Below are 20,579 nucleotides of genomic sequence, written 5' to 3' on the forward strand. Positions count from 1 at the left end.
AGAAGTTGGGCAAGAGGGAGAAATATGAATGTCCACATGTAATGAGTGACTTGGGTTCCTACCTCTTCCATACACATAAAATAACCAAAATGGATTGGAGAGTTAAGAGAGCCCACCAGAAAGGAAAAAAATGTTTTCAAAACAAGTGACCACATATATATGTAATGTATATGTATATATGTTTTCTTTATATTCTATATATATATATATGGATATATATTCTTTATGTATAAAGAATTCAATTATTCAACAACAAAAATACAACCATCTTATGCAAAAATAGGCACAAAACTTCAGCTGACTCCTCCCTAAAGGACATGAACATATATTCAACATTATTAGTTGTTAGACTAATGATCCAATCAAAACCACGATGAGATACTCCTTAGGGTGTCTTAAATTATTTTTGAAGGAAAACAAGAAATGTTGGAGATAATGTGGTCAAAGTGGAACTTTTATGCATTATAGGTGAAGGTAAGTTGTTATAGTCAATTAGGATAATAAGGGGATGGTTCCTCATAAAACTAGAAATAGTATTAGTATAGGATCCAACCATTCCACTACCATGTGCTTATCCCAAACATCTGAAAACTGGTACCTGAACAAATGTGTTTATTTTCATTTCAGCATCGTTTGTAAGAGATATTAGAGCACACCCAGTTGTCCATCAACAAATGAATGTATATCCAAAAATGTGGGCTATACATATAGTCAAATATTATTCCATTATAGAAAGCAATTTGGAATTGCCATTTGGGATTGTAAATTGGTGCAACTACTCTGGAAAGTAAAATGGAGAAATCTGAATGTCCACATGTAACAAGCAACTTGGGTTCCTACCTCTTCTCTATACATAAAATGACCAAAATGGATTGGAAAGTTAAGAGAGCCACAGAATGGCAGAAAATGTTTTCAAATTAAGTGACTACATATATATGTAACATGTATATTCTTTATATTCAATATATATTTTTGCATAGAAACAGAACTAGAAAAAGTAGATTAGAGATTATGAAGAATTGGAAAAGGGGTAATGGGGGTATTGTTTCATGGTTACAATATTTCTGTTTGAGATGATGAAAAGGTTTTGAAATAGTGGTGATGGCTACAAAACATGATGTAATTAGTGCCTGTAAATTATAGAATTGGAATTGATCAAATTGTCCAATTTATGTTCTATATACTTTACTTTTAGCTTGTTTATGATGGAAAGTTTTTACTTCATCTTCAATTCTGAAGCTTAATTTTTCTGGGTATATTATTCTTGGTTGTCATCCTTTACATACATATACATATTATATATGTGTATATATAATATATACATAAAGGATTAATAATATATATAAAAGCTAGAAGTTTTTTGGAATATATATTATTCCAAGCCCTTATAGCTTTTATGGTTGAGAAATCAGTTAAAATCCAGATTTGTTTACCTCTAAATATGAACAAGTCATTTTTCTCTTGCTTTAAGAATTCTATTCTTATTCTGTATGTTAGGCATTTTCATAATAATGTATCTTGGAGTGGATTTGTCATGACTTTATATTTGGAACCTTATATGTCTCCTGTATTTGAATTTTCATTTTTTCCCTAAGATTTGAAAATTTTTCTAATATTTTTAATGCAATATATGGTGCATTTCTTTAGTTTGTATTTCAGAGCTTTCATATAAAATAAATCAAATAAAATGAATATTTATTTATTTATTATTAAAGCATTATTGTTGTACATAGTTCATCTCAAAAACTCATACATTCATGGAAATCAATTTCAGTTCATGATTCCTTTCCCCCATCCTCCTTCCCCTCTCCCATTGTCCTTTCTCTAATCTACCAAACTTTCTTTCTCTCATCTATTAATTTGTATTTGGTTCTTTATGTAATCTTAGCCTTCCTTTCCCCTTTCCTTTATTTTACTAGTTTCCATGTATGAGACAAAACACTTGGTCTTTGAGTTTCTGAGTTGGACTAATTTCACTTAATATGATATCCTCCATTTCTATCCATTTACCAGCAAATGCCATGACTGCATTCTTTTTAATAGCTGAGTAAAACACCATTTTATATATATATATATATATATATATATATACACATATACATATATATATCTTATAAAGTTATATAATATATATGACATATATAACTATATATATTGTTATATGTTATATATTGTTATATATAATTTATATATAATTTAGCTATTGAGCTGCCATAAATATTAATGTGGCTGTGTCACCGTAGGATGTTGATTTTAGATATTTTGGGGAAAATACCCAGGAGTGAAGTAGCTGGGTCGAATGATGGTTACCATTCCTAATGATTTGAGAAATATACAGACTGCTTTCCAGAGTGATTGTACTAGTCTGCAGTCCCACCAACAATGTACAAGTATTTCTTTCTCCACACAACTTTGCCAGCTTTTATTGTTGTTCATGTTCTTGATCATTGCCATTCTGACTAAAGTGAGATTAAATTTTAGTGTAGTTTTGATTTGTATTTCTCTGATTTCTAGAGATATTGAACATTTTTTCATATATTTATTGGTCTTTTGTATTTCTTATTTTGAGAAGTTTCTGTTTAATTATTTTGCCCACTTATTGTTTGGGTTATTTGAGGTTTTTTTGGTGCTAAGATTTTTGAGTTCTTTGTATATTCTGGATATTAATCCCCTATCAGAGGAGTAACTGGCCAATATTTTCTCCCATTCTGTAGGCTTTCTTTTCACATTCTTGATCATTTCTTAATTGTGCAGAAGCTTTCTGGTTTAATGGCATCCCACTTATTGATTCTTGGTTTTATTTCTCTAGTTTTGGGGTTTTCTTATTAGTTGTTCAAAACATTACAAAGCTCTTGACATATCATATTTCATACATTTGATTCAAGTGGGTTATGAACTCCCATTTTTCCCCCGTATACAGATTGCAGAATCACATTGGTTACACATCCACATTTTTACATACTGCCATACTAGTGTCTGTTGTATTCTGCTGTCTTTCCTGACAAAATAACATATTTTGGGGTTTTGTTAATAAAATCAGTGTCAACACTTATATGATAGAATGTTAATTCTATTTTCTTCTAGAAGTTGTGTGGTTAGTGGCCTAGTTTCTAGTTGATCCATTTTGATTTGAGTTTTGGACAGGATGAAAGATAGGGATCTAGTTTCATTTATATATATATAGCTATTCAGTTTTCCCAGTATCATTAGTTTAAAAGACTGTTTTTTCTCCAACATATATTTTTGTCACCTTTGTCAAATATCAGACAGCTACAGATTTCTGGATTTATTTCTATGCCTTTTATTCTATTCCATTGGCCATCATGCCTATTTCGATGCCAATACCTTGCTGTTTTTTGTTACTACAGCTAAATAGAATAAGTTAAAAAAAATTAAAAAAAAGAATAAGTTCACATCAGATATCATGATGCCTTCTGCTTCAATTTTCTTGCTTCATATTGCTTTGGCTATTCTGGGTCTCTTATTCTTCCAAATTAATTTTAGGACTATTTTTTCTAGTCAGTTGAACAATGTCATTAATATTTTGATTGGAATTTCATATATTGAATCTATATATTGTTTTTGGTAATATGGCTGTTTTAACAATATTATTTCTACCTATGCAAGCACATGGGCTGTCTTTCCATATTTTAAAGTCTTCAATTTCTTTCTTTACTGTTTTAGAACTTTCATTTAGAGCCCTTTAACCACCTTGGTTAGATTAATTCTCAAGTATATTTTTGAGGTTATTATGAATGAGATGGTTTCTCATTCTTGATTTCTTCCTTGTCTGAATCACTGCTTCAATATAGAAAAGCTATTGATTTATGGGTATTGCTCTTGTATCCTGCTACTTTGCTAAATTCACTTTTAAGCTCTAGAAATCTTCTGGTGGGATTTTTTGATCTTCTATATATAGGATTATTTTGTCAGGAAACAGTAATGGTTTAAATTTATCTTTTCCTATTTGTATCCCTTTGATTTCCTTTCCTTGCTTGATTGCTCTGGCTAATGTTTTGAGGCTACATTTGAATAGGGGTGGTGAGAGTAGAGTCTTTTCCAGAATTTAGTGGAGATGGTTTTAGTGTTTCTTCAATTAGTATGATGTTGGCTTTATGTTTGCCATGAATGGCCTTTATGATCCTGAGGTAAGTTCCTTCTATTCCTATCTTCTCCAGTGTTTTTAACATGAATGAGTGTTAGATTTTATCAAAGGCCTTTTTTTCTTTTGCATTTATTTGGATGATCATGTGATTTTTGTCCCTAATTCTGTTTAAGTGATGAATCAAACTTATTGATTTGCATTTATTTACATTTATTGAACCAGCATTGCATTCCTGGAATAAAGGAACTCGAGCATTGTGTATTATCTTCTATGTGTTTTTGAATGCAGTTTGCTAATATTTTATTTAGGATTTTTGTATCTGTGTTCATCAGGGATATTGGTCTGTAGTTTTCTTTTTTTGATGTGTTTTTGTCTCATTATACTAGCTTCATAAAAAGAATTTGGAAGTGTTTCCTCTGCATCAATTTCATGGAATAATTTGAGAAAGACTTCTGTTAGTTCTTCTGTAATGGTCTGGTAGAATTCAGCTGAGAATCCATAAGGTCCAGTTTTTTTTTTTATTTTTTGGAATGCTTTTAATTGCTGTTTCAATTTTATTACTTAATATTGGTCTGTTTAGGTTTTCTATATCTTCCTGTTTCAACTTAGGCAGGTCATATTGTGCTTTTCCTTTGCTACCTCCTTTCAATGTTATGAGGATATCAGGAGTTGATACCTAGCTCACATCTGCCATCTTCATCTCCATCATATTTTACTTTTTAAAAAAATAATTAATGCCAGGAATGAGAGGATAATAACAGTGTACATTTTAGGGTAAGTAAATTGGGTATCAATGAAAATGCTAATCTTAACCAAGAAAAAGAGAGAAATCAAATAATTAAAACCAGAGATAAAAAGGGAGATATCATATCAGAACCACAGACATGCAAAGGATCTTTTGGGACTATGACAAACAACTCTAGGAAACAATGGAAAATCTAGAATAAATGCATAAATTTCTGGACATATAAAACTGAACAAAATTGATTTTTGAGAACACAGAACACTTGAACAGGTCAATAAAAATTAACAAGATTGAATCAATAATTAAAAAGTCTCCCCAAATGAAAAGACAATGACTGGTTGTTCTCAGTGGTGAATTTTACCAAACTTTTAAAGAAGAACTAATGCCAGTTCTTCTCAAATTATTCCAAAGTATTGAAAGCAAGGGAACCAGGCTGAGGTTGTAGCACAGTGGAAGAGTGTTTTCCTAGCATGTGTGAAGCACTGGGTTCAAACCTCAGCACCATATAAAAATAAATTTTAAAAAATTAAGGTTCATCAACAATTTAAAAAATAAATAAAGGGAAGAAACCCTTATAATTTCATTCTAAGAGGCCAGATTTACCTATACCAAGATCAGACAAAGACATTACAAAAGAGAAAGAGAGAGAGAAGAAAACAGACAATATCAATGAGGAACATAGATACAAAAACTCGACACTTACCATGAAAATCCTGAAGCTGAGGATCTTGAAGATTAACATGTTCCTGTCCTTGTCCTCCATAAATTTGTCGATGCCCCCTTTGCCTCACCCTCTCTGCCCAGTGAACTTCCATTCATCCTTCCAGACCCTGTTGTTCTATTTCAGTTTTATTGCCTAAGAAATAATGGCTTATCCTGTGGAATGTGGAATGTTGCAATTCTGATAAAAAGAATGTGTATTCTGGAGCTGTTGGAAGTTCTGTAGATTATCCATTTATCTGGATATTCTAGCCCTGCAAGATCTTGGGGGTGTTGACATTCCCAACTATTTTTGTATTGTAGTCTCTCTCTTTAAATCTAACTATGTTTGTATTACACAGTTAGGTGCTCTGGTTGTTGAGTGATAAATAATTGCAATTGTTATTTCTTCTTGTTCAATTTACCCCTCTTCATTACATAGTGAAATTCTTGGTCACTTTTTACAGGTTAACTTAACATAATTTTATCTTGTTTGTTGCTGGTTTCTGGGATATCTTCTCTCCTCTTTTGATTTTTAGCCTGTTTCTTGGTAAATGAATTTTTTATAGGAAGCATATTGATGTGTCGTGTTTTTTAAATTCATACGGTCAATCTGAATCATTTACTTGGGGAATTTAATCTGGATAATTCAAATACATCATTTTTATTTTTAGTGCATTGTGGTTAAACATAATAGTGGGGTTCATTTTGACATATTTATAAATGCATATAACAGTTTTCTCCATTTCAATCCCCAGTACTATCCCTTTCTCTTCCCTCCTCTCTCTCCCTGATACCCCTCCTTTACTCTTTTGGTCTGGCATTTATTTGTTTGTTTGTTTGTTTGTAAATTGGTGAAATATAGTTATGCATAAAATTTAAATGTATTATAATATATTTACATATGCACACAGCATAATTTGACCAAAATTATTCCCCAGTTCTTCTCCTTTTCTTACCTTCCTCTTGGTCTTCTGCTTCTATGCTACTGCTTTCCCTTCTATTTTCACAAGATCCCATTTTTAAATTTCTTTTTTCTATCTACTTCCGCATATGAGAGAAAACATTTGACCCTTAGCTTTCTGAGTTTGGCTATTTCACTTAGCATGAAGTTCTTCAGATCCATCCATTTTACCAGCAAATACCAAAATATTATTCCTCTTGATGACTAATTAGAACACTATTGCGCACATAGACCACATTTTCTTTATCCATTCATCTTCTGATGGGCACCTAGGCTGGTTCCATAACTTGGGTATCATGAATGGCAGTGCTATCAAATTGATGTGCCTATATCACTATAGTATGTTGATTTTAGTTTTTTAGATAAATAACAAAGAGTGAGATAGCTGAGTCACATGGCAGTTCTGTTCCTAGTCTCTTGAGGACTCTCCATACTGCCTTCCAAACTGGTTGTACTTATAAGTGTTCAATTCCCTCCACAGTCTTACCAGTAGCTATTATTATTTGTATTCTTGATGGTAACCATTATGACTGGGGTGAGGTAAAATCTTAGTATAATCTTGATTTGCATCTCCTTAATCACAAAGGATGTTGAACATTATTTTTTTTTTCATATATTTGTTTGCTATTTGTACTCCTTTATTGGGGAAATGTTTCTTTAGATCTTTTATCCACTTGTTGAGTGAATTATTAGTTTTTTGATGTTAAGTTTTTTGAGTTCTTTATATATTCTATATATCAATCCCTGTAAAAAGAGTAGCTGGAAAAGATTTTCTCCAATTCTGTAGGCTCCCTCTTCATGCTCTTAATTGTTTCCTTTGCCATGCAAAAGAGTTTTAATTTGGTGCTGTTCCATTTATTGATTCTTGATTTTATTTCTTGAGCTTTAGGAATCTTATTAAGGAAATCAGTGTCTGCACCAATACATTAAATTGTTGACCATATGTTTTCTTTTACAAATTTTAGTGTTTCTTGTCAAAGTCCTAGGTCTTTGAATTCCCTGTGAGTTGATTTTTGTCCAGGATGAGAGATAGAGATATAGTTTCCTTCTTGTACATATATATATATCCAGATTTCCTAGCATCATTTGTTAAAAAGGCTGTCTTTTCTGGAGCATATGTTTTGGACACCTGTGTTGCATACCAGATGATGGGATTTATGTGGATTTTTCTCTGTGTCATTTAGTCTACTCCATTAGTCTTCTTATCTGCTTTTATGCTAAGACTATACTTTCATCCTTACCATAGCTCTGTGGTATTATGTGAGATCCAGTAATATTATGTCTCCAGCTAGTATTGCTTAGAATAACTATGGCTATTCTGGGCCTTTTGTTCTTCCATATGAATTTTAGGACTGTTTTTCTTGTTCTGTGAAGAATGCTATTGGTATTTTGATGGGAATTCCATTAAATCTATAAATAGGTTTTGATAATATGACCATTTTGACAATATTAATTCTGCCTCTTCAAGAACATGGTAGGTTTTTCCATCTTCTAAAATCTTCTTCAATTTCTTTCCTCAGTGTTCTGTAGTTTTCACTGTAGATTTGTGCCTCATTAGTTAGATTTATTCCCAATTATTTTTAGTCTGTTGTGAATGAAATTGTCTCTTGAATCTTTCTCAGGAGATTCATTATTGGGGAACAGTAAAACTATTGAATTTTGTGTGTTGATCTTGTATCCTGCTTCTTTGCTGAATTTTATCTTTGAGGTTGGATTCTGTTTAACGCTACACATTACGATTGCCTTTGAAGAAGACAATCAATGTGTCTTTGTAAATCATTTCTTCCATCCCTGAAATCATAATAGTACCGCCAGCCACACCTATTGAATATCTGATAAACTAGACTATTAGTCTCTGAATATTGAGTTTAATGTCTATTCTTTTTGTAGCTGTCCCTACCACCTAGGATATTCTCTAGCACATAATAGGTACTCAGTAAATATTTTTGAGCAATATGGAGAGGAAAAGTAGGTGTTATGATTTGAGTGTGAGGTGTCCCCCCAAAGTTTCAGAAAATGATGTATCCATGTTCAGAGGTAAAATGATTAGATTATGAGAGCTACAACCTAATGAATCAATTAATCTATTTGATGGATTAATAATTTGAATGTGCTACTGTACTGGATGATAACTGTAAGCAGGTAGGGTGTAGATGGAAGAAGGAGGTCACTGGAGGCATGCCTTTGGGGTTTATATTTGCCCCAACACCTTGCTTGTTCTCTTCCCAGTTTCCCTGAAGTGAACAGCTTTCCTCCTCCATGTCCTTCTGCCAAGATGTTCTGCATCACTTCAGATCAGGGCAGTAAAGTTTGCTATGCACTAGAACTCTGAAACCTTGAGCCAAAATAAACTTCTCAAGTTGTTCTTATTAGGTATTTTGATCCCAGCAATGGAAAGTTAACTAACACAGTGGTTGTGTGTGGCCATTACCACTGTCAGCTGATATAGCTCTGTTCTGTTTCCCAAGGTGGAGAGTTCAGGTAAATCGACTCTGGACTCTGAGACCAAGCTCTCTCTTGATCCTTCTCTCTCCCACAAGTGGGTGAGACAATACCACCAGGAGTTAGGCAGGGGTAGTCAGAGGGTTCAGTGACAGGGAGTTATGGATCTACAAGCCACTGCGCCATGTGTGTTTCTGCATTCAGCCGGACCAGATTCCTGAGCTGTATCTCAGCTCCTCCAAGTGGCCTTCCTGCTCTGCCTGCTTCTGCTGCTTTTTGCAGCAGAACAGCTCTGCCTGCACAGGCAGTGACTCATGAAAACCCATAGCAATTCCCATCCTTACCTTCCCTCTCACCTTTTAGACACCACTTCAAGGTAGGAAGAAGAGAGAAGGGTAGTTGAAGGGTAGGAGAGACAGGCTTAGACTGGTAAGCAAATCCACAGGACAAAAGCCACTGTGTGATAAGTATATGGCTTCTGAGGAACACTCAGCTTATCTCTCAGGCTAGGCTCATCCCAGCAACAGAGAGCTCACGCCTTCACAAGGAGCCCATCCTGATGTTACTTATCTCTGTCACACACTTCCTCCTTATGCAGATCTGTCCTGGTAATCCTGCACTTAGTGCACCCTGGCAGATCCTTCCTGAGTCTTCTTTTCTCTGGCCTAAGCTCTCCTATTTCTTTCAGCTGTTTTTAAATGACCTGTTTTCCACATGGTTCCTGCATCAGTCACTGAATACTATTCTTTCTCAAGCCCAGAGTTTTTGTGTGAACACAGACATCAGTGTGATGGAATTCCTGCCATATGAGCTTCATTGTGTTTTGTGACAATAGACACAAATCTCAGGAGGTATCAATAAACATTTAAACATCTAACTTCACAGCTGGGTACAGTGGCCCATGCATGTAATCTCAGCAGCTTCAGAGGCTGAGACAGGAGAATCTTGAGTCCAAAGCCAGCCTCAGCAAAAAGGAAGTGCTAAGCAACTCAATGAGTCCCTGTCTCTAAATAAAATATAAAACAGGCCTGGGGCTGTGGCTCAGTAGTTGAGTGCCCCTGAGTTCAATTTCCAGTACAAAAAAAAAGATCTAACTTCAGTTAGAAGGATGGATAATGTCAGGTAGAAGGACCAATAGGCTAGGTTTACCCAAGACCCAAGAGAATATCCAGAATGATGATCTGGGGGACTGATCCTGAAGGTAATAAGCACACATGAGTGGAAGCAAGATGCCTTCTACGTGAGGGGGACTGATGTTAGAGTTGCCCCATAAACAAGACCTGTTTAGCTCCCAGCCCTCCTACCTGCCAAACAGCCTGGACTATGAGGTCCTTAGAGTCAAGCACAGCATCCCCCGCCCCCGCACCTCAGAGCCCAGAGCAGAGCCTGGCACACTGTGTGGAATCACAAAGGAAGAAAGGAAAAGAGCAGAGAATCATCACTGACCCCTGAATCCCTGAGATGGGGCACAGAGCAAGGTAAAGGGCAGTGGGAAGAGAGCTCTGCAAGGGATGGTGTGCTAAACACACTTAAGAGGAGATGGTGGATGTGAAGTTCATGCAGAGAGCTGAGCCTCTGACTTTCTCAGCTCCTCTGAGGCACACAGCTCCATCCTACAGGGCCGTAGGATCCAGCTTAGGGCAAGTTCTAGGGTACAAGTTCTGGAAAACATCATATTTAGGTCTGCAGAAACAGCTCCAAATCCCTAAGTTCTGCTGAAAGATCCAAAACTGTGTCCTTGCTCTCCACTGCAAAACCTTGAAATAAAAGATGATTTTTAAATTCATCTTTCCCCTGATATTAGATCCAAAAGTACCAGGAGCTGGAACACATTCTGCTGTGAGTAGACGAGCTACCTGCCCAAGGTTGCTCCTGGGGAGTAGAGTGCACTTCCTTGTCTATGGCTCTGACTACATGAAAGTGATTCTGAGGAGATGAGGGGAGAGTGAAACTCCATTCCAAAAGCAGCAGATCTTCCTTCCTGGCTATGTGCCCTGAATCTGTAAAATTTCAGAAAAAAAAGTGGCAATTCAGCTATCAATGCCAAAACAATCTACCTGCCATTCTCCTTGGGCAACAGGACTTACTTCATAGTGGACGTTTAAAACATCTGTATGGAACTGAATTTCTTTGTCTTTTCTCAATTTCTGAAACAAACTTGAAAAGATCTATTATGCAAGTTGCCTCACATCCGAAACACAAACTTCAGATCAACACTGACTTGGGTTTGAAACCTCTAATTGTTGACTGTCCTGGATTTTAGGATGACTACGCCATTGCCCATTGTAGAAAAACCAGAAATATGTGCTTTTTCTTATTCTGTGGCCTTGAGGACATGGTCTGTTTCTCACCAACTCCTCATCATAGTCCTGAGGGTGCTCTGCTGCTGGTCTATGGAGCCTACCTCCCTGAGTCCAACTGACTGTCAAAACAGAAGGGGATGGGAGACAGTGGGAGGTGACAAGGGACAAATTGCCAACTGAGAGTATCAAGAATGAATGGCAGCCCCAGATCAGAACAATAGCTTGCTCAAGAATGCCTGATTTGGTCTCCTTACATATCTTTCAGATGCAAAGGATCTTGGAACTTACAGTTTCCTGGCTCCCTGGATAAGTACGTATGTCTAAATCAGGATTGTGATGCACCTCTCCCCCAGTTATATTTCCCCAGCCCTATCTCTTTGATTTATAGAGAAGAACAGGTGACTAGCCAATCACACCATTCCTAAATCAAGTCTCATTTCTCTTTCTCTAGTCAGAGCCTCATTCCTTCCCAATAATGGCATGGGCCCTCGTGAAACTCAGCTTGGGTCACATCACTTCTCCAAACGTTCCCAGGTTGACACTCATTTATGCCCCTGCTTGACCTGCACCCAACACTTTTCAATCTTTGTCTCACAAACACCAATAGTCACAGCAGATGTATCAGCCCAAGTCACACCAATAGTCACAGCAGATGTATCAGCCCAGCTCACATTCCTGAAATATGTACCTCGTCCTTGCTGCCTTTGTACAAGAAATTCCACCTTCTTTAGAATTTTCTTCCCTAGTTTCATCCATAATTCATCCCAAATTATTCCAGTGATTTCTCTGAGTCCATCTACCCCAGACAGGTACACACAACCATCTTGGGCCTAGGATACAGTTTGCTCTTTCAACAGGAGCAGACATGGGCAGACATGGTTTCAGAACAGCAGATGTTGAGCCCAGCCTTCCACTATGACATCCTGAAGCATGTAAAATTCTTTTCTTAGTGCCCTAAACGTAGTAACTGTTCAGTAAAAGTTAGCTATCATCACATCATGAGCCCAACTTAATGAAGAACTAGGATTCACAGAGAGAAATACACAATCACAGCCACAATACAAAGCTAAACTCTGACTCCACAGATCTTCCCACTATTGTCCCTTGTGCTGAGGGGAAAAGTGAGTGCTGATCCAGGTAGGGCAAGAGTCAAGGTCTAAGAGTCCCAGGTGAAGGAGAATGGATAGAACAACATTCCCTTTCCTAACTATCTCATGGACTTCTCACTATTTCATTCATTCATTCATTCATTCATTCATTCATTATTTTTTCAACAAATATTTGGGCATGAAAAGTAACCTAGAGAACATTTCAGAGGCAGCTGGAGTAGACAGTTTTGTAGTCCAATAGAAAAGGGTTCTAATCCTTCCATGGACCTTCAATGTCTCTTTTCCTTTACCAGGCTGCAATTAGTTATCCTACTGCTGAAATTGAAATAATATTGCAGCCAGCCACACCTAATGGACATTTGACAAACCACACAATGAATCCCTTAAATCTGGATTATGTCTTTATTCTTTGTATACTGACTGGAGCATAGTAATAACTCATTAAATATTAGTGAGTAATAGAAGGAAAGAAGTGCATGTGTCCATTACAATGGTCAGATGATAGAACTTTTTCCTTTGTTTCTCAAGGAAGGTGCTACAGGTTAATCACCTATGGACTACCCAAGCTCTGCCCTTACTCCTCTACTCTTTATGGCAGGGGAAGGGGGAGGGACCAATTGGACATCCAATGTTTGACTGAACATCACAGTACTTTTTACAATAGGCACAAGTTAGAATACAACTTAATGTCCTTTGTAGCTAGATGGGTACACAAAATGTAGCATATATATATATATATATATATATATATATATATACACAATGGAATAGTATTCAGCTATAAAAAGGAATGAAGGTCTGATATAGCATAACTAGCTTGACAAAGTTTGCTAAGTGAAATAAGCCAGATATAAAAGGAAAATATTGTATTATTCTGCTTATAGGCAGTAGAATAGAAAAGTTATAGAGCCAGAAAGTAAATTACAGAAAGCAGATCAGAGATTACCATGGACCGGAGGAGGAAAGAATGGAGGGTTATTTCCGAATGGGTAAAAAGTTTCTGTTTGGGTAGTGAAAAAGTTTTATACATAGTGGTGATGGTTGTACAACATTGTAATTGTAATTAATGCCATCAGAATATACAATAAAAATTGGCCAAATTGTCCAGTTTTATGTTCTATATTCCATTATTTTTTAAAAATTAATATATACCAGAAATTATTCAATGATAAATACATGTTAACATATGAATTATATCTGAAATAGCTATTTATATAAAAAGACTTGCACCTGAGACATTCAGCCTTGGTATAGGATTAGAAGTAAACAATATGTGTAAAATTACATCATCATCAAACTGGCTTAAAAAAAAAAAGCAAGAATCTGGAGCAATCTACCCAGAGGAATAACTACTTCAAGATCCTTATGAACCAACCCAGGAAATTTCCAGGTATAAATACATTAATCTCATTTTTTTAAACTATGGTTCCCAGTATGGAACTTAGTCTGTTCAAGATGAAGATGCAACCACTTCAAAGTCTTATTCATTCCCTCTCTCCATCATTTATCAAATTAGTCAGACTTTACTGAAGCATTATCAGTAGGTACAGCCTCTTCCCCTTTATGGGAAACATAAAGACATACACTGTCTAGTTACAACCTGCCAGAATCACTGATTGAGTTGTCTAAATAGCAAACGAGTGGGGAAAACATCCCCTGGTGAATAAACCTTGATGATGACAAACACATTTTTTCTAAGACTTAAGATACTTCTCTACATAAAGTTTAATATTGTGTTTTTATTGTTTATTATAAGCCTTCCTCATAACCTTAAAAATTCTCAACAAATAAATCTCATTTTCAATGGCTATGTACATCTAGCCACATGCCGTGCTATACACCTTTTCAAAGGAGCTTCCTGGGAGAGTGAGACTTGCATTTATGCAGAGATGTGGAGTTGGTAACCTGTCACATTTTTCTGCTACTTGGAAGCCCTGGATGAAACACAGCAAATAAGAAATGCTCCCTGGAAATTTTGGGAACTGTCATTTTAACAGTAAAATTTTTTAAAAACAGTATAATCAACTTATTCACCACCTCCTTTGCATTAATTGTTAACAGTGAAGACTCTGGAGCAAGATTCACTGGAGTAGAATCCTGGCTATCCCTCTTACCAGCTTGTAAAGAATATCTGTGTAGAAAACCTACACAGGTAGGTTCATCTCTGATAAGAGATGAACAAAAGGACAGACACAGACACACAGGTACAAGCAGGCAGGCAAAGGTGGCAGGCAAAAGGGGTGGCTACTCCTCTCTGCTGCCACATTTATTAAACCTCCCAAAAATTACATATTACCCATCACCATGACTACACTCTTGCTAGTATTCCTTTAACCCTAAGTGCTAGCTGAGATAAGGTCCAGGTTAATACAAACCCAGAGCCTCTCTCCACCAAGGACATTACTATGGAAATCAGGTATTGCACCCGCATAGTTATCTTAATAGCCTCAGGGGGAATCAGGGCCCCAGTTACCCCCCAGGAGTTTGTTCATGGGGAATGCTTCCCTGTCTATTTCCATGGCCAGAATACCTACACCAGCTGGATGATCTAAAGCAAGCAACTAACCTCTTTCTACCTCAGATTTCCCCTATATATTATGGATAAATTTTTTAAACTGTGTTTTTTAACTTTACATGGAATCATGCAAAGTTCTTTCTTCAGTGCTCTAAGCATACTAAATACTAATTAATGCTCACTAAATGTTAGCTATTACCACATTACGCAACTACTTTATCAAACAACTCAGGATTCAGGGAGGGAAAGAAATAGTCAAAACCCAATTCAAATCCTGGTTCTGAGAACAAAGCTCTTTCCAGTAATGCCTCTCAGGCTATGAGTGAAAAACAGGTGCTGAGCCAGGTAGGGCAGAGTTCTGGTCCAAGAGTCCCAGATGGGGAAAGAGGAACACAAAGTAGGGATAGAAAGTAACCAAATACTGGGGGAAAGTTCAGTGGAATAGGATGTAATTTTTTTTTTAACTTTAAAAAGATGATTTTATTAAGTCATTGCACTTGGTCATTTTATTGCTACAGCAAAACAAGGCCATTCAATTATAACACTTCTCGTTTTGGATTTTAACTGATTGTCTCATTCTGCTCATACATTTCAAGTTTAAATGCAAGCATAAAAAATTTACCAAAAAACTTACAGAGCACTTGAATTTTTTTTCCCCCTGTAATCACAGTAAGGAGCTAATTTTAAAAAGAAAAAAAAAAGGATCCTCTGGTTCCACAAGACCCATTCTCTCTCTGCATCTTTAGACTCTTCAGTAAAGTTCTATAAAATTCTGTAGAGGTAACAGCTTATAAGACAGAAGCTTAGTGGTCACAACACAAAAAAGTAACATTGGATACAATTAGAAAATTAGTATTATGTGTTTCAAAGCATAGCAAACCTGAACTATACATTCACTAATAATTTGGCAACAACAGACTCATCTTTTCTGTCATTTATACTCACAAATAGGGAGTGGAGGGTGGGAACTAATGTTTCACCTCCAAAAAAAGCTATTACTATTACATACCATTTTGTGACATGAAATTTAGGAAAGTCTTCATATCAAGAGCAAATACTGGTAAACTATGATAAAGGAATCATTTTCCCCTTAATTTCAAGCTTGCTTGGTTTTCCTTACATTTTGTCAAGGGTAGAAAAGCAGAGAGAACTTCAATGAGTTTTATATTCTGAGAAGTAGGAAAGTCAAATATACTACAGAAAAATGACCAAAAAACCTTCATGAATAACCTGAAATCTGCTGGAACCTTCTCTCACCTCATTGTTATGGTAGGTAGGGATAACTTAGTACATCTTCCAATGAGAAAGCTGGAAGATATGGTATCTAGGATGCAATATTTTTATTTTTACCTAANCGATGGAAGTTCATATTGTTGCATCTGAATCCCTGGAACACTTCAAGAAGACAGGACAGCTTTTTTCAGTTTCTCTATTTCCATCTCTAGATTACTTCTCAAGGCCTTCTCTTCTTCCAAATCTTTTCTCAGTTTTTCCAGTTCTTTCCCATGATCCTTTTTCAGTGCTTCTACACTACACAGCAATTCAATAATCTGGGCGCGAAGTTCATCTAGGGAATTTTTTTTGCCATCATCTGTTTCTACTTTAGATTTTATTTCTAATGGAGTTAGGAAGGCAGATGTATTTGCTTTAGAAGTATTTGAAGGTGTTGAAAGGTAGACAGATGGCTTTGGAACATAGCATGTATCCTTTTTAAATTCAGATGGCTTTAGGTTGGCACTATCTTCTTCTTTTGATAACTTCGAAGTTTTTTCTGGGCTTTGAGTTGGAGAATGTCCACCATTGAAGCGACCAGGCAGTCTTCTTCCAGGCATCTTCGGTCTATTTGCAGTGAGATGTAACAAGTTTTCTGAGGAAGCTATGTCATCAAAATTTACAACATCTGTTTCTTTAGAACTTCTTGCTATAAATGAATCAAGGTCCACTGATTTTGGTCTAGGTGGTAACTGTTCGGATTCGGGCTTTGGTTTGGATACTGGCTCAGTTTCAAATTTTGATGAAACGGTAGAAACTTCTCCATTGATCTTGGCTACAGGAGGTGGTGGGGGAACTGGTTTTTCAGGTCGCTTTGGGTAAACTGTTCCAGGAGATCTTAATAAATTATTGGCTTTGGTGGGTGGAGTAGGCTTCTTGGGTGGGACCTGTGGAGCAGCTGGTTTAGAAGGTTTCTGTTCCATTGTTTTTTCATCTTTTTCTTCGGGCTTCATAGGAAAAAACTTCTTCTCTGTAGCTAAGAGATCAGGCTTTGGAGCTGGACCCTTAGCAGGAGGTGGTGGTTTCTTTGGTTTTGGAAAGTCCTTATCCAGTTCATTTATCTGAACAGCAAAATTGTCTGGAAGTACTCCTTCTTTACCATTAAGTTCACCCTTCCACCACCCAGCTTCTCCAGTCTCCTTACTTATCAAATGGATTATTTCCCCTTCTTTAAAAGAAAGTTCGTCTTCATTGGTACCTTCATAGGCAAATAATGTTCTACAGTATTCTTTAGCTTTAATTTTACCTTCAGTTTCTGTTTTTGTTATCTCCACACTTGTTTTGGATCCTATTGACTGTATGGTTAAGGGCTTTTCTGTTTTTTTCTCTTCTGTTTCACTACTGGATATTCTTGTCCTAAGTTTCACGGAGCCTTCTTTAAAAATATCTCCAAATCCAATTCCTCGAATTTTCTTTGGCTGAGCAATTGATCCAGATGCAGTTTCATTCCCATTCCCTGGAGAGGGTAAGGGTGAGGTAGGCCCAGGCAAAACAGTTTCTGAATCCTCTTGAGTTTCATGAGTTTCACCATCATCTGTCACTTCAAATTCTTTCACAAAGTTTGAGGGAAACAGTCCCAACTTGTTGTTCAGGGTTCCACTCCACCAACCTTCTTCTACCTCTTCATTAATATCAATAATATCTCCCACTTTCAGCTCCAGTTCATCCTCATTTTGTGGAATGTACTCAAAAAGAACTTTACACTGCCTTTTCTTGGTCTTCTTCTTGATGTTTTTGGTTTGTGGATGTGGCTGAATTCCTCCGGCTGGAAGTCCATAGGTACTTATTCGTTGCACAAGACTTGCTACATTTCCATGCCTTTCCCGTTTGATGGGCAAATTGTCATCCTTGGAATCTGTGTCTCATTTAATTTCCTTAACAAAATTATCAGGAAACATTCCTCTTCTCCCATTTAGTTCTCCTTCTAGCCATCCTTCCTCCTGTAGTTTTTTCACATTTCTGATGATTTCCCCAACTCGAATAGTTAATTCATCATCATGCACAGCATCATAATCATACTCCACAATATAGTCAAAGTTCTCCAGGCTAGAAGTCCAAGATCAGGGTGCTGTTTTGGTCATGTTCTTCAGGAGTACTCTCTTCCTGGTTTGCAGAGGGCCATATTCTTTCTTGCTGTATCTTTGCATGGTAGACAGAGAGGTCTGCCATAGCTTTCTGGCCTCTTCTTATAATAGTACTAATCCCCAGATGTAAATTATTACACATGTCTTTACTTCGATTTTTTTAAAATATTTATTTATTTATTTATTTTTAGTTGTAGTTGGACACAATACCTTTATTTAATTAATTTATTTATTTGTTGTTATGTGGTGCTGAAGATCGAACCCAGGGCCTCTCACGTGCTAGGCAAACACTCTACTGCTGAGCCACAACCCCAGCCCCTTTACTTTGATTTTTGACAGGGCCCAGGATTCAGGAGAGAAAAACCAGAAAGACCTCTGGCCCCAAGGATTGTGTAAGGAATCCCTTGTTATTAGGAAAGACAAAGGTGAAGGCTGTTGGGAGCATTTTGTAAGCTGCTGAGGGAGGCAGGTTTATAGTCCAACAGAGCAGGAGTCCGGTCCCACCATGGATCCTCAATGAATGTGTGCCTCTTAAAAACACCACTTTGCCTGTCTGTCATCTGTTTATATCACAGAAATAAGAGCAACGGCACAACCAACCACATCTGTTGAACATTTGGTAAACTAGACGGTGCATTCTTCTGAGTCTGGGTTTATGTCTGTTTTCACTGCTATTGTGCCTACCACCTGCCAACCTGCCTGGTACACAGGAAGGGCCCAGTGGAATGTCATTAGCAAGATGCCCGACTAGAGGGACCTGACGCATTCTCTCTACGAACAAGGACCAAATCAAAGAAAAAATTATTATTATATTGGAGTGTTTGAGGGAGAGTACCAAAACAGTAGGGCAGTAATCTAGAGCACAGACACCCAGGAAGGCTTTCTCAAAAATGGTACTAAGCACAAAGCATCCACCATCACATCTTCCCAAAGGAGATAAAACCTAAGCTTCGTGCAGTGGGAATGAGTAAGTAGGAGGCCCCAGCAAAAACAAACCCACAGACACCTGAAGTACTTGCTACTGAAGAAGCTGAAAACCTCACTGGCCCTGAGGCCAGTTTACCAAGGTACCAGGGCATCCAAACTGCTTCATTAACTCAAAGAAAGAGCCCAGCCCATGTTGTGCCCTCCATCACCCAAGCTTCTGCTGGACAGCCTCATCTTGAGGCCCACCCTTCTGTAGTTCCCTAATGCAGTCAGTCAGCCCAACCAAAATCCCATCTAAGAAGCAGCTACCGGGGCCTGACCTGAGCAACTCAGCCCACCGCGGCCACAGGTGCCAGCTGAGTGGCTCCTGTCATCCATTCACAGTCCTAGGAAGCAACTTGGCAGTCCACTCTGAGAAACTCAGTGAGCTAAGTTCCCATGAAAGCTAACTGTAAAGGTCGGGCGAGCGTCGGAGGAAGAGACCACCAAGAGACTGTCTCATGCAACAGCAAACGGTTTATTGGGGGTCCAGCATGCTGGGGCTCAGAGCTCACTTGAATAGAGCAGAGAGAGAGAGCCCTGGGAACAGCTTAAGCAGAGCTTATATACTTTCCTTGGAGAGGGCAGGGACTTCACATACAGCATAGCCAATCATTGCACGGTTTCTGGGAGAGGTTGTTTTCGTAGAGCAACCAGATGATCAGTGGGCATTTCCGGGAGTTGTTTTCAACTTCTACATGAGTTTCAGGTTCCAGGAAAACAGAACTTAATTCTTACATTCTTAACCTTTTCACTAACGTGCCGACAATGGACTTTGGCGGGCACCCCATCCAGGCTGACCAGTGCGTCTCAGCCCCTACATGGCTTCTACAAAGCCCTCTGACACTGACAGGCACCCTACACTCACTATTGGGCACACAACATTGTACCTTCTGGGACCCACCAGGGTAGGCCTGCCCCCTTGAAACCCTCAGAAACAGACCAGCACCCTCCCTCCACTTTGGTGCCAGCCATATCTTACCTACCTTGACCCATCAATCAGCCCCGCCTGAGGCAACCTACACAAACTAACAGATGCTCTGCACATATGCAATAGCATGCACTGCTTCCACAGCTGCAAGTGTACCTGTCCTCCTAAGAGAGCTGCATCCAACTGTCAGAGAAATCCCACAAATCCCTGCAGCCTGGGCCATTGACATACCATAGGCATCACAAAAGTTGGTACCACTGAAGAAGCTACATGGAGATTTCACTATTGTTCCATCCTGGAACCAAATCCAGTGTAACCTGTCCAACTGAAACCCTAGGACACATATCCAGAATAAAGTCATTTACCACAGAACTACCCTGAAAAAGTGGTAGAGGAAACTAATATACCCATATACACAAATGTCAACAAAGAGCCACCGGGGGG

At 37.6% G+C, this 20,579-nt stretch overlaps 1 protein-coding gene across 1 annotated transcript in view; it reads right to left on the reverse strand.

Annotated features, from left to right (window-relative positions):
- Positions 1-20,579, reverse strand: part of LOC107141794 (CD2-associated protein-like) — a 31,423-nt gene that overhangs the window by 2,268 nt on the left and 8,576 nt on the right. Inside the window, 2 exon segments of the mRNA XM_048782693.1 lie at positions 141-148; positions 16,239-18,200. Coding sequence (XP_048638650.1) covers positions 16,280-18,200 — 1,921 coding nt within the window. The 3' untranslated portion in view covers positions 141-148; positions 16,239-16,279.

The sequence above is a fragment of the Marmota marmota genome, unplaced genomic scaffold (assembly GCF_001458135.2).
Source record: "Marmota marmota marmota unplaced genomic scaffold, marMar, whole genome shotgun sequence".
NCBI classification, from domain to species: Eukaryota; Metazoa; Chordata; class Mammalia; order Rodentia; family Sciuridae; genus Marmota; species Marmota marmota.